Below are 14,251 nucleotides of genomic sequence, written 5' to 3' on the forward strand. Positions count from 1 at the left end.
ACAGGTGGACTTGGCTGTGCATGGCATGGTTGGATGGATTGGGCCACGGAGCTGCGGACAGGTAGTTAGTTCTCCTGCTCCTTTTTTTTTTCCCTTGTTCCCGTGGTGGAGCAATCCGGGGCCTCCAATTCGATCCTTTTTTTTTACAGCACAGTCTTTTCGTACAAGGCAAGCAGTAACATCCGCTTGTGGTAACAATATAGCCAATCGCTCACTGCAATGGTATGGTGGTGTATCTCTGTGCCTACACGCTACAGTCTTTTCGTACAATCGCTCACTGCATGTGGACCCATCCATACAGTAACATCCGTCTACATAATTAAAAGTAACAATATAGCCAACTTAACCGACCGGCAGTACATATTTGCATGGTTACTCGCAGTTTTTATTTACAGCACGTACGATTAACAGGAGCCAACGGGAATCTCGCACGTGCCCCGCGCGGTAAGTAATTCGGCAAAAGTAATAATAATCAACCTAAATCGGGTAAAAAGAACTTAACCGAGGTCCTAAAATTAACTTTTAACCCGCCTAATTAAACTCTTGTTGGAGCAGCAGAGAACAAGTTACTGCTGGCTTTATTACTGCTGTGTTTCAATGGAAAGATGAAGATGAATCGCATGAATAGCGCACGAGCAGAAATCGAGTCTGGATTATAGAGATATATAGAGCTGGACCGCACGCGCGCATGCAGATCCGGAGCGGCCGGCAATGCGATCGCCGACGGACGGCGACGGCGACGGCTCCGGGTTCTTGGTCCAGGACGACCAGATTCTCACTCCAATCTGGTCAGCTAATCTATCTAGCCACGAGGACTGAATCATCATCCATCCATTATCAGAGTCATGGATGGATGGATGAGTGCAGCCAATCCAAATGCAAAGTGGTTTGGAGATTGCTTGCTTGTCGAGGGGACCATGGACCATGGCCAATTTCACAACAACAACAAACAACAACCCCACTCCAAATGTACTAGCTAGGCTCAATCGCCATCGCCGGTCCAAGAGACTCAGATTGAAGATCGTTATTTGACCGATCCATTATACATACATCTGGTGCTCATTGTTATTTGACCGACGACGACGGCCGGATCCATTCGCTATTAGTGGCGAAGAATTGAACAAAGGAACTAATACTACTCCGTAGTAGCAGCAATTTAACTGAAAGCTGCAATGAAGGAGTTCTCTGCCAGCAACGGCCTGTCTGTCTGGTTCGATCGATCGATCTCCGTCAAATTGGAGGCTCCATTGCGGCAACCAAGCTCGGAATCCAAGATCCTGTGAATGAGATGGTAGGGGAAGAAAGGAAAAGAAACAGAGCCTGGTGTGAGACAGGCAGTCAGTCACTGATCTGGTGATTAATTTGGACTGTGATGGTACCAGTGCACACACACTGTAGCTTAGTAGATCGGCTAGCTAGCTTACCTCAATGTTCTGCTCATCATGCCCAAATCACAGCGGAATTCGACAACCAAAATGGTCCAATCAGGAAGGAATCCAGCGAGAGGAACAAGAAGAAGAGGCTAAGATTATATATATAGAGAGAGAGCTTAGCTCGGCTCGGCTTTGGCCAGGCCAAGAAAAAAGAGGAGGAGAGGGAGGAAATGCAGGCAGCTCTCTACAACAGTACAATAATGGAGTAGCACAAAGGAAAGTAAAGAAGAAAAGAAAGAAGTTTTGAATGAGACGAAGAAGAATGAATCAATGTGGCTAGTTAAGCTCAAGCTCAGTAGTCGCGCCAGCAGACGAGCATGGAGACGCAGCGGCGGACGATGTAGAAGCGCGCCCGGTGCTCCTTCACCGCCTCCACGCACTTCTTCGACAGCCGCCGCCCCTGCTGCTCCTGCTCCTGCTGCTCCTTCTTCGAGCTCGATGCGCCGCCAGGGTCCCTGGTGCCGGCGACGCTGGCAGAGAAGCTCCGGCTCAGCCCTCCGGTTCCGCTGGTTCCGCCGGCGTCGGAGGAGAAGTAGTTCCTCCCCGATCTGCTCCGCCCCTTCTTGCTCAGCTTCCACTTGTCGTCCCCTTCCATCGATCCTCTTCTGATCCCTCGATCAACAAGGAGAAGAGAAGCTATCAGTTAATCCAGCTAGTGTGGATGGATTGGACAGCTGAGTGAGTGAGTGAGCAGAGGAGCAGAGCAAGAAGAAATGGAGGAGGAAGAAGAAGAGCAGTGAGTGAGAGTGAGAGAGTGGGAGTCACTGGGGAGTGAGAAGGAAGAGCAAGAGCAGAGAGCATCATCGCCGCTGGGGCCTCCCTGTCTCCTTCCTCGCCTCGCTCCGAAACAAAACAAATCCAATCCCCCCCTCCTTCGATGGAAGACAACACACACTCACTCACGCTCACACTCCAGTCCAGCTGACGCTGAGCTGAGCTGCCACTCACTCCAGTCACCCACTCACTCTGCTACGCAGTACGCTACGCCATGAAAAGAATACAAGCTACTACCTGTCGACGACGGAGAAGAAAATGTAACCTGCAGGAAGAGGAGAAAGATAGACTGAAAATTCTGTTGGTACCTAGGCTAGGCAGTGCGGGTCGATTCGATTGAAACCAAGCAAGCGGCAGCAGGAGTATAGTACTCGCATCGCAGGCAGCTAGCAGAGTGAGTCAGGGCTCACAGGGCTCAGGGGGGAAAGAACAAAAAATAGTACCGGTAGTCCGGGGCTTAGTCCGGTACCTACTACTCACGGTCGACTGTCTTCCACAGATGAGATGAGATGAGATGAGATGAGATGAGAGTTTTACTGTTAATCTCTGAGCCATCATCACATGATTGACGCAAAGTGCCTAGCTAGCTAGTGTCTTTGTGTGTCAAATCACCTCCTGGCCAAGTACTACGTACGTACCAGCTGTCTATGCAAAAATGCAATGGCTTGTGTTAATTAGCCGTTGCACATGCTAGCTGCTTGTTACTGCTGCTGCTACTGCTCACGTCGTCTTCCCCGTTGGTGCCTTTCAGTTTTTAGGGTGGAGTGTCGGTAAGTAGTAATTAAAACTTCCTTATTTTCTTTGCTTTTTTACTTTTACCCCGGCCTCTTTTACACCGTTTGACAATGTGACAGTTGTCATTCCTCCTGCATGCGACTCTGTTTCTCTAGAAACCACTGCAACACAAGCCCACTCGTCACACGGAGCCATACACAATCAATATTCACAAATGTGATTGTTGCTATAGATTCATTCTGCTCGCAAGAAGTCACTTTGACTTCACCACATCAAGACATTTTTATTCCTACATAGAACCCCGGAAGGACCGCACCAATCTTGACGACGGTGACAAGGCATCTCTGATTTTCGATGTAAAAGTCCATCAAGAATTGCCTCCCAAACATATTTGAGGCTGCCCGTTCGGACATTCATGCATTGCCATCGATCTATTGCTTCACCGGCCGACACAGGGAAGGGGATACAAGACGATGTCTCTAGCAGGGGGTAGCGAGAGAGTTGACTCGGATGTAGGAGATTTCCTTATAGACTCGTTCACAAATGGTGACGTGTCGCGTCTCCAAAAGAGGAAAAATGTGTCTCACTGAGAAAAGGCCGAGCGCTGAGAGTGTGTCCCAGCAAGAGATCCGAGTTCCGTCAATAATGAAACAACTCGCCTCTGTCCCATGCCTGCACTCGACCAACCGTGTCGAGTCGCCATCGGTGCCGAAGAGAGACGTTTTGTCGTCCAAACCATGTTTGCCAACCACTGCTGCTCAAGGCAGTTGAAATCCGAATCAACCGCCATGCGTCAAGACCAAAAGACACGAGACGATGACAAAAGAAAGGGTTCGAGCATTCCGTTTCAAAGATATAAGGCGTACAATATTTTCTTTTTTTGGGCTTGCCGGGAAAGAGGAGGCTCTAAAAAGGCCAGAAATCAACGACAAAATAACTTATTATTTTGAATCATTTCCCACTTTTCAACAATGTAGTACACGGTTATCAACGGCCAAAAAAAAGAGAGGTTTGAGCATGCACATGAGCTACAAACGATACCTCTGCCTCTCTTTAATTCCTTAGTTAATCCCTCGAAACTTGCATGGCCGTACGCCCGACGGCAGGTTTACGTTCTAATGGTGCCAGATAGTATAGCTAAACATATCACCTCATAAATTAATCTTAACCTGTCGGAGACCATAGCCAAGATAGCCAACCGACTTTTCCTGTGCTCAAAAGCGACCCCTTTCTTTTTCTCTTCTTTCAAATCTAGCCGCTAAAAGCGACCTGACCTGACCTGACCTGACCAGAGTTTCTCCAGTAGCTTGAAAAAAAAATAAAGAAGAACAAAATTCTCAGGTGTGCTCATTAATTGACCCATCGATGACACACCAAGACTTTCAAATTCTGATAGCTTGTACACTTCTAAAAGATGCTAAAATGCAGGAACACTAGAAAGGGTGACCAAGTTAAAAAAAGGTCTGCAATTTTTTTCTTCTGTAGAGGGGAATTGCAAGTTAATTACATTGAAATCTTGGAAAGAAAGACAAATATTTAATTTGAGAAAGGAGGATGTGTTTATTTAGTCATGGTATGTGTCACATCCTCAACATTATTAAGGGAATGAATTCAGGCACTAAAAAAGGAGAGGGTTGTCTACATTATTGCCCGGAGGAATCGATCGATCGATCTGTGTGATAATGTATTTTTTGCTTGGATTAGGAAAAAAGAAGTGTTTGTGTGGGGGAAGGATAAGCAGTGCATTTGCAGGGAGAAGGAAAGGAAGAAAAAAAAGGAGGATGGATCGAGGAGACATGTAGAGCAGGCTTACACGTGCATGCTTCCTATCTACGACTATATATGTACATCTCCATCACTCATCTTTTCCAAGAAATTCTTCATGGGTTTCATGTAATTGTCTTCCTTCACTTCATCACTTGGACTGTTTAATTAATTAATTGTATGTATGTACCGATGAACGTGTCGGTGTGTGTAAACGTAATCCTTTGTTTTGCTCGAGTCTTCACATGCGAATGAAAATGTAGTAGGAGTAGTTGGGAGGATGAAGATGATGGGGAATGACGTCGCATGTTTTTTTTTCAGGCAAGCATGGTTTCCTTGAAAATATTTCGCTCTGGGCTTCCCGTACTCGGAGGCTGAGCGCTCTCTGGACTCGTGGGCCGTGCGGCCCATGGAAGTTGGATGCTGGAGTGTCTCTGCCGTGCCGTAGTCTTTCTCACGGGGCGACCTGGGCCGAGCTTAGGGAGTCCTGGGTTGCATTGCTCTAGATTAGATTGGTTGGACGGGCCTTCAGATTATTCGATCGCATGCATACGAGCTAGCATGGGCCGGACAAACTGGACTTTACATGGCCAAAGCTCAAAAGAGTGGACCGAGTTTTTTGAAAAGAAAAAAAGAGGTCAAGACACTTAACATATCCGATCAGGGTTCGCTAAAAAAAAAGATCAGGGGAATAGTGAACTAAAAATTAACGTCTAGCAAGTACTGCTACTTCTAATTAGAGTACTCCCTCCGTCCCATATTAAGTTTTTTTTTTCCGAAAAACAGGCAGTACCCCATCCCATATTAAGTGACTCAAATTTGCCCAAATATGAATGTATCTGTACCCAGAGAGCGTCTAGATACATGTGATATTTCGTCACTTAATATGGGACGAAAGAAGTATTTTGTTATGGGGCTTTTGTGTGCTTGGCGGCAGCGGAGATGGCGACGTACAAGATAAGAGTGGAAGACTCGTCGAGATATTGTTGTATAGAAAGAGCCAGATAATTGTTGTACAGAAATTTAAAGAAAACATATTCCTTCAGTGTAAACATATCCGAAAACTAAATCTATTTACAATATATTAAATTGGGATCGGTGGCGATGGATGGGCGAGAGTAGTAATCGAAATTACACATAAAGAGGCAGAGAGAATTGAAACACGCCTTAGTAACGATATTTGGTGGAGTGATCCTTGGGAGCAATCGCCAGACCACGACCCTTACGAGCTCCTCGGTAGACGGTCTCTACAATGTCAAGAAACTCATGCTTGTCTTTCATCGCCCAGTTGATCTTGTTGTTGTTTCCCGTCCCGAGATCAATCATGATGTGCTTGTTGCGGAAGAAGAACATCACCGTCGATGGGTCATAGAGCTCGTACAGGGTGTTGAAGTCGGGAACCTCAGTGATGTCAACGAGGTAGGTTACCGCGAAGTTGTTTATTTTGTCAGCCACCCCTGCCAGCACTTCGTCCATCTGCATGCAGGTCTCGTCCCAATCGTGGCCGAAGCGGATCATGACGAGGCGCTCGTTCTCGGCCATGATGGCCTGGTCCACCGCCCATCCGGAGTGCAGGTGCGGCAGCAGGTACGACATCTTCTCCTGCCTGATTCGTGATATCCACAGATCGATCTAGCACGATCTAGTTGGGAAACTCGTAGCCAAGTGCTCTTCTTTTCTCAAGTATCTCACGGTTCAAGTTCTAGCTACACGTCCCGTGCGTATATCTGCACGAGTAGCCGAACATCACGCAAACCGACTCGTAGAAGGACAGACTTCCTAGCCCGACCCCTATCCACTCCCCTCGCACGCCGCCCCCGACTGAGATCTCCCTCTGCACCTCGCCCCCCTAATCCTCCCCGATCCGCCTCTTCCTCCCACCCGCAGACGAACTCTTCTCCGAGGCGAAATCTGCTAGAGCAATGGGGTGCCGACATGAACTCCTTCGCCCCGTTCTACAAAGCTCCGCACGAGGCGGCCGTCTCGCTTCCCGACTCGCCAGATCGACATTGCCGCGCCCGAAGCATTGCAGCCTTCTCTTCAGCGCCGCCTACGCCGCCGCCGGCACCCGCGTCCCCGAGGAGGCCCAGCTCAGGCTCTACGGCCTCTACAAGATCGCCACCGAGGGACCCTGCACCGCGCCGCAACCCTCCGCGCTCAAGCTCAAGGCCCGCGCCAAGTGGTAGATTTACTCCCCACCTCTGCTAAAATTTCTTTCGGGAATCTAGATCGAGCTTCTGCTATAGTTGGGTTTAGAGTTTATCATGTTGGAATTGTTCTATGGCGTAAAGAAGATAAAAAACCTGCTGTTAATTCCCGTTGCTGGTGGAAATTAACCAACACACAGGCATAAGACCTTTAAGTGCCAATGTATGTTGTTAATTAATATAGCTAATTTATTTGTTGTTTGCTTCAAGCTATTTTTTTTTCTTGTGCTTGCAGAACATGGATCACAATGTTGAAACAGCCACTTTTGAGGATTTTGATAACCGACCTTTAAAAAAAACAAAATGTTCTGGGTCAGGTGTTTTGGATGATTTACTGCCATCACCTTCCATCTCAGCATCATCCCTGGTTTCTGAATGTTCTGAAACCAAGTCGACGCAGGCAAGGAGTCCTGAAGAAGCTGCTAGGATAGGAAGGACCCGGCAAAGAGAATTACCTGAATTGGTATATCTGAGTATTCTTCTTCTATATTTGCTGATTGTTGTGGAAAAGAATCAATAGATCTTGTAGATAAGTGATAACATGCGATCTTTCTAATGAGAGATATTATCGAGAACACCTTGAAAGATATTATCAGAGAGGGAAGAATATCTCAGCACCATTACTAAGATGTATAAATTGGAAAATAACTGGTCTGTGGGTCCTGATGCCACTTGTCAGTGATATTGAAGTTATTTTTCATCTGCCATGATTGTAGTGTCACTAAGCAATTTGTACAGTCTATTTTCTGCAAATTGAACATGCAGATACATACTTGAAAACTATTCAGTCATGCAACATGAGCATATATAATGCAACCAATATTTACTTGCTGGGCGTTATTTGTCGCTTATATAGAACTTACTGTTAAATAGTCCAAAATCCTGATGCCCAAAATGTCCTTTGTTCCCATGCCCATTCTCTTTCACACCTTTGGCAGATTTATGCTCGGTCACACTTTGGGTAGATATATCAGCTGCCAATGCATTAGGTACCTAATGTGCACACAGAAACTATGTTGAAGTAAATTACCCTACAACCTTGTTTGCCTCGGCCAGAATATATCTCCAATCTGATTCTTGATAGCAGGGACAAAATTGAATCATTTTTCAGAATTTGTGGAAGCATTCTTTCATTCTGAAACCGTGGACATGAACTCCCCTGCGAAGTCTCCCTTGATTGGGAATAGATGTCTCGCAAGTAAAACATGTTACCAGCATGCATTAGCGGTTTACTGAAACATCGTGGAGCAAAATACATGACGCTATCTCGTGATTTATCTGAATCCTTTGGATGTGTTGCATGATATTCCTATGACACCTCTTAATGGAAACATGCAATCTTACGTTCTATCTTTAACGAAATTTAGTTATTAAATCGCATATCTGTTTTTGTTGGATGGACGTTATTCTACCATTTTTTCTTCTTGAAACTAGGTGTCCTCTGAATGTTCTGAAACCAAGTCGACGTTATCGCCGGTTTCTGATTTAATTAATGAAGAAAAAACTTCAGAGGATGATGACAAGCAAACCATTTCAGCAGATGATGATAAGCAACCAGACGTACCTCAACATACAAATGACGGGACATATGACTATCTCCCGCAAGGTAAAAATTTCACTCATCTTCTGTACTTAAGCTTTTCATTATATCTAAATCAGGATATAACAGAAATCTGTTGCATACGTCTTTTTGTAGATTACGCATTGACCGAACTGGATCTGTGTGCTCATTTAGTAATCGAAGACTCTTCAGAAGAAGAAATATTGGTGAAGATAGATCAAGTATATGTCAAACAGTGATTTGATTTGCCTGCTAGATAGTGCCAAATGGCTAAATGATGATGTAAGTACCTTTATTACTAACAAGAAAAATGTTTATGATTATTTTAATATTCATTAACAATCAATAATTTCAAATGTTTTTAGGTAATCAGCGCGTATATATATTGTATAAAGGAAGTGCATGAGCAAAATAAGAATGATCATAAAGTATATTTTGAAAATACCTTTTTAACCGGACTGTTGAAACGGGATGGTGAAATTGGAATACATGAAACAACCTTTATGACAAAGATTGTCAGAGACTATCTCAAGCATGACATGGTAACATCCATAGCAATGATTGTAAGTTCTATTATTTACTTATTATTACATCTCTAAAATTAACTCATTATATCGATTGTAGATTCATCTTCCAATAAACATCACGCACACGCATTGGTATTTAGCTTGTGTCAATGTTGAGAAGTCTGAGATACAAGTACTCGACTCATTATGTTGGGAGCACAACCGAGTTGACCTCACTAATACGGTTAGTTGCGTATAACTATTTTCTGGAAAGAAATGTTATAACTTGATCTTTCCACTTGCGTGTGTTATTTTACCCCTAATGATTTTACAGCTGCAAGGACCTTCTTCCTGTCGCTGCACACTTACCTTACTGGCATGGCATGACACGAGAATCCTAATGAGTACTGCTAGGAACAAAAGAAAGTTGCATATTTCTCTCTGCTCCGCAATTTTTGTCTAAGCATTCTCATTTCCATTTTCTATATTTATGATTTAACCTCAGTGATGTCTAATGATTAGGTAGGCAGTTTTGTTTTACTGTTGTGCATCTGACGACTGTCCTAGGTCTCCTTTTCTGCACATATATTTAGGTTGGTTACATGTCATTCAAGCAGATACAAGAAAATTTGCTGGATAATTGTTTGACTGAAGATGTTTCAAGCGAGAACTGAGTCAACTGAGTTCTTGTAAAGACCCTGACCTGACTGGTAGTGTTAGTTTATATGTATATTTATGCCTTCTGTAATCAGAATTTTCCAGGAGCCTTCCCTGTTTCTTTCCTGGACATGCCTTCTGGTTTATGGTCATGGATGCAAACACTTTTAGAATGGATACATATTGGGCTTCTTGATTCTGCCTTTTGATCTGTAGTATCCAGCAATCAGCTAGGCGAAGGAACGTTGGCGGGCACTGGAGTTAGAAGATGTTCGTTCCCTGCTGAGCCAATGCATCTCTTCTTTGGAGGTGTGCACTTCTATGCTAGAAACGCCGATGGATAAAGCCATTGAGGTTCTGTACTGTACCGCGTGCAAGATCATACATTTTTTATGCTTCTGTGTTTTCAAATTAGCAGGTGTATATCTATCAGGTGCCGGATGTGTTCCCGGTTCTCGCCAAGTCGAGGGAGGCGCTGGCCACGAGGACCCTGCACTCGGAGCTTGTCTACAACTACTCCGGCTCCAGGCATGTGGGTTACTCCCTCTAGCTGTTATTTTTTGGGGAATTACTCTAGCTTGTTCTTGGTCTTGCATTACATGACGGCATTGTTTGCGGTGACAGTTTATGTGATTTTGGGTTTCAGATAACAGAGTCCCTGAAGGCTGAAGCGATGTGGTATCGCTGATGACACAGTACATGTACATCCTTGCGGCACGGTTTGATGCTTCGCATGCAGAGGTATAATGTTTTTTATGCGCGCCTTGTTCAATCTCTGCCTCATATGCAACTCCAATAATCTTCTGTATTGGCCTTGTTCAATCTCTGCCTCATTTGCACCATGTAATAACAGGAGCTCGATAACAGTCTTCCCAGTCAATACCATCAGAGGGGCCTGTTTTCTGTCTCGTCCGACAGTTCAGAGCATTTGACGTCTCAGCCGGACGGTCGCCCTGAATCTCATGATTCCTGCAATCTATTCTCTTTTGCCCTTTCTTCTTCCTAATAATCTTTTGCGGTGGATCTGTTGCATCAAGGAAAGTACAATCATCATATGTTCAGGCAGACATACTTGAATACTTCACTACTTCAATTTTCCTATCCCCAAATTGACAAATTGCAAACTAAAGATTTGAAGAAAGAAAGAAAAATACCTGGATATAGAAATTGGGGAAGAGCAAAGCAGCGGGCACAGGGCAGCCTGCGGCGCGGCACGCGCGGCCGTGAAGCAGCAGCCACCGCGGCGACGCCGCGGCAGAGCACCATTCGCTGCGGGCACGGCGGCGCCAGGCGGCACAGGGTAACAGCGCAGGCTGCAGGTGGCGCGGATGGAACCTGGGGGAGTATGGGGACGCGCGGAGGCGGCGCTGACAATGGGGTAGCGGGCGGCGGCGGCGGGCAGGGGCAGGAGGGCCGGCTCCGGCCAGGAGCGATGGGGCAGCACTGGCCAGGCCCTAGGCGGACTTGGGCTGGGGCAGAGGAGCAACCGGAGTACGGAGAAGAACGAAGAGGCACTGGGAATATCAGAAAATTCAAGTGTGTAATGTGATGCTATTTGTGACTAATGCATGTTACTCCCTCTTACTCACCCTGATCCTGACTCAAATTTGCTTAAATATGAATGTATCTATTCTTAAAAAAGTTTAGATACATGTAATATTTCGACAACAATATAGGATCGGAGGGAGTACTTTAGAAAGACTCTACAGATGTAGATGTAACATTATAAATTAATTAATTTATGGATGTCGCTATTTCTAAGTCGTCTGTTTTTTAAGAAATTAGTTTTAAATATCAGTCGACGTTTTAGAACCGTTGAATTAAGATTTGAGGGCCATCCCTATTCTCTCATCTCTCACTTACTACAATTGGATGAAAATCAAATGGCTAATATGTCGATCAATTTCTAACTAAAATAATTTTATTTCAATTATAAGCGTTTCAAATATACAATTTCAAATCAAATCATTTGATTGACGCTTTAAACAACAATGGCTACCGTGCCCTGCTCGACCATCATCAAAATTCAGCGGCATAATGCACGTGATTACCTTTCAAAGTGGTCGTGACGACAATGTGCGTGGGCCGTGGCAACGCACGGGCATTTCCACTAGTTAATTATAATGTAGGTATACACATGTCTTTTTCGAATGAAAAACAATTCAAACATGTGTAGAATTGATCCATCTGGCTGCGGCTGGCGCATGCACATGCCTGAATTGATGAATATGCATGACGGAATTGAATAGCGTACAACGTTGTACAGAAATTAATTCTATCCCGACTTGACCCGAGACCTACATATACAGTAGGCATCTAGCTGGTACTTATACGTACGTATATACAGTACACTAGCTAGCTAGAGGTGAGATTAACTATGTATGTATGGTCACGATCGATATGTTGAGCAGCGCACGTAGTAGAGCTAGCATCTACAGTATATGTATAGCTAGGTACTCTACGTACGTAGCTTGGTACGTGAGTACGTTATACGTATTTACGCACGTCTAATCCCGCGTAGAAGGCGCGCATGCACTACGGAGAGACACTATATACTGCGTACTGCAGCTACAAGACAAATTTTTTTTACTGCTGCTGCATGAATTAATGCATCAGCTTAATTATCGATCTGCCACTGCAATTAGATTCATGCTCAATCTGTTTTCTTAGCCAATATATAGTGCATTGTTTTGTTCTGATTAAAACATGTTAGTACTAGGAAATTAGCATCTTCATTAACTTGAACTCGATATTTTTTCTTTCTTTCTCCAGACGTGGATTAATTTTTTTTATCTCTCCGTCGATAACTGTATGTAATGCAACACATGCACACCGACCCAACGCGTGCTTTCAAGAATGTGTAGAGTACTTATATGCACATATACCTATATGCATGAAAAAAAAGTCCATATACACCTTGTATAATTTCGAATGGAAATGGGCGATTAATTAGCTAGTTTGTGCATAGTTTTGCACTTAAAACACAAGGAGCATGTTATATTCCAACGATATACAGTCTTTCAGCTGCACGCCAAAGATCAAAAAAAGCGCATGCATTAAGCTTTCAGCAGCTCATGAGAGAGATCGATCACTACCTCTATTTCCTGAAGGGATGGCATACATCTTAATTAGTTTTGTCTTAATTAAGTCTGATCGACCATGTTTATGGATATAAATATAACACCTACAACATCAAATCGATACCAATATGTGTTAAGCATGAAATATATTTTTCATAATGCATAGATTTGGCATGGCACATGTTGATATTTTTTAATTATAAACATGGTCATAAACTTCGAAAAATTGACTTTGCTATAGGACAAAACTAAAATTTCCTACTTCAAAGGAAGGCATAACAAATTAATCGAAAGCCACATAAAGTATATGGTATAGCACGTCGTCAATATACAGTGCTAGGTAGCTGGAGGAGATGCCATGCATGCATATGTGCCGTATAACTGAAAATTTCCATGTACGTACGAGCTAGCTATATAGTACTGTACTGAAGAACAACTGAGCTATGACAGTGCGTGACCGCACGGCATTACGGTTACAACAGAGTACTGAGTTCAGTTACACGAGTTACCTGCTGTGAAAAAAGAAAGAACTTGTAACAGCAAGAATAAAGTGGACCAGCTAGCTTAATTACCTGCCGAGAAACATATATCACGAATCATATAAAGAGAGCATGCATATTGAGCTACTATAGGTATATACACATAACAGAGCAATTAAAGTGGAAAAATGCAGTAACACAGCCAAACGGACTTTTTTCGTACCTGGATTAATTCCTGCAGGAATATTCCAACAAAGTGTACAGAGATCGAATTAATTTGTGAGGAGCTGTTGCCATACTTGTTTTAGTCACTGATGTCCGATGCAGCATCATCAAGATTCCCACACATAAGCTATAGCTAATCTAGCTCCTCTCCACGCATCCATCGATCTCCAATCCGGCCGATCCACAATTGGGTATAATTACTTAATTAGGGCCGAGATCGAGATCGAAAGATGAGAAAGGATGGCATAGACGAAGCTAGCATGCATTTGTGTGAATCTTGATGATGCCACAGCAGAAATCACCGACTGGTCGCCGCGAACTAAGCTAGCTGCTTGTCTCCACATATAATTTTGCAGGATATGTCACCACATCTCTAGCTTTTGTCTCTCCCTCTCTCAAACGACACCATGCTAGCATATGTAGGAAAAGATGTATGCATGGATAAATAATGCACACATTATATATGGATGCTTTAGCTAGCTAGCTAGCTCTAGAAACAAATTAATCTGGGAGATCAAAAAAGCTTTTAAGCTGGATCGAGTATGTGAGAGAGCTATGTAGCGACCAGGAACAAAGAAAGAAGAAGAAGAAGAAGAAGACATGGTAGAGACGACGGCTATCTAGCTACTCCTCTCTCTAAAGTCTCTCATAGCAGCAAACGGAAGCCTCTCGGGCGATATATATGCCAAAGCCTCAAGAGGACTCTGGCTTTATAAATACAACGAGCTCTAGCTACAAGAACCAGCCAGCAGCTAGCTACTGATCTCCCTCTCTCTCTTACATATGCAAACCACACAGTACAGTTACCAACTGTTACACAAAAAACTGGA

The 14,251-nt window shown here is 44.0% G+C and overlaps 2 protein-coding genes, 1 long non-coding RNA gene and 1 other non-coding gene across 6 annotated transcripts; 1 reads left to right on the top strand and 3 right to left on the bottom strand.

Annotated features, from left to right (window-relative positions):
- Nucleotides 1-1,453: 1,453 nt before the first annotated feature.
- On the bottom strand, nucleotides 1,454-2,700 carry LOC100839297. 3 transcript variants are annotated; one of them, XM_024458350.1, is made up of 2 exons: nucleotides 2,516-2,700; nucleotides 1,454-2,038 (listed from the first exon to the last, which is right to left on the bottom strand). In XM_024458350.1, exon 2 carries the CDS (start codon nucleotides 2,026-2,028, stop codon nucleotides 1,726-1,728), a length of 303 nt encoding a protein of 100 aa, XP_024314118.1. In that variant the 5' UTR covers nucleotides 2,029-2,038; nucleotides 2,516-2,700; the 3' UTR covers nucleotides 1,454-1,725. The 3 variants fall into 3 exon arrangements, with proteins under 3 accessions (XP_024314118.1, XP_024314120.1, XP_024314119.1); XM_024458352.1 differs by lacking the exon at nucleotides 2,516-2,700 and adding an exon at nucleotides 2,445-2,463; XM_024458351.1 differs by lacking the exon at nucleotides 2,516-2,700 and adding an exon at nucleotides 2,199-2,417.
- Nucleotides 2,701-5,759: 3,059 nt separating this feature from the next.
- On the bottom strand, nucleotides 5,760-6,886 carry LOC100837363 (thioredoxin-like protein YLS8). Its single transcript, XM_010234569.3, has one exon. The coding sequence runs from the start codon at nucleotides 6,300-6,302 to the stop codon at nucleotides 5,874-5,876; it is 429 nt and encodes a 142-aa protein (XP_010232871.1). The 5' UTR covers nucleotides 6,303-6,886; the 3' UTR covers nucleotides 5,760-5,873.
- A 512-nt stretch (nucleotides 6,887-7,398) lies between these two features.
- Nucleotides 7,399-10,730, top strand: LOC100838273. The gene is made up of 7 exons (XR_002963234.1): nucleotides 7,399-8,519; nucleotides 8,610-8,756; nucleotides 8,840-9,016; nucleotides 9,099-9,946; nucleotides 10,056-10,169; nucleotides 10,284-10,378; nucleotides 10,491-10,730. It is a non-coding gene; the product is annotated as an uncharacterized LOC100838273 (long non-coding RNA).
- Nucleotides 10,731-13,487: 2,757 nt separating this feature from the next.
- Nucleotides 13,488-13,741, bottom strand: MIR172B (microRNA MIR172b). Its single transcript, NR_126896.1, has one exon. It is a non-coding gene; the product is annotated as a microRNA MIR172b (primary transcript).
- Nucleotides 13,742-14,251: the final 510 nt, after the last annotated feature.

The sequence above is a fragment of the Brachypodium distachyon genome, chromosome 2, assembly GCF_000005505.3.
Source record: "Brachypodium distachyon strain Bd21 chromosome 2, Brachypodium_distachyon_v3.0, whole genome shotgun sequence".
Lineage (NCBI taxonomy): Eukaryota > Viridiplantae > Streptophyta > Magnoliopsida > Poales > Poaceae > Brachypodium > Brachypodium distachyon.

What these genes read in the sequence shown, in the direction of transcription:
- LOC100839297 (XM_024458350.1), bottom strand. Translation starts at nt 2,028, where the DNA reads ATGGAAGGGGACGACAAGTGGAAGCTGAGCAAGAAGGGGCGGAGCAGA.
- LOC100837363 (XM_010234569.3), bottom strand. Translation starts at nt 6,302, where the DNA reads ATGTCGTACCTGCTGCCGCACCTGCACTCCGGATGGGCGGTGGACCAG.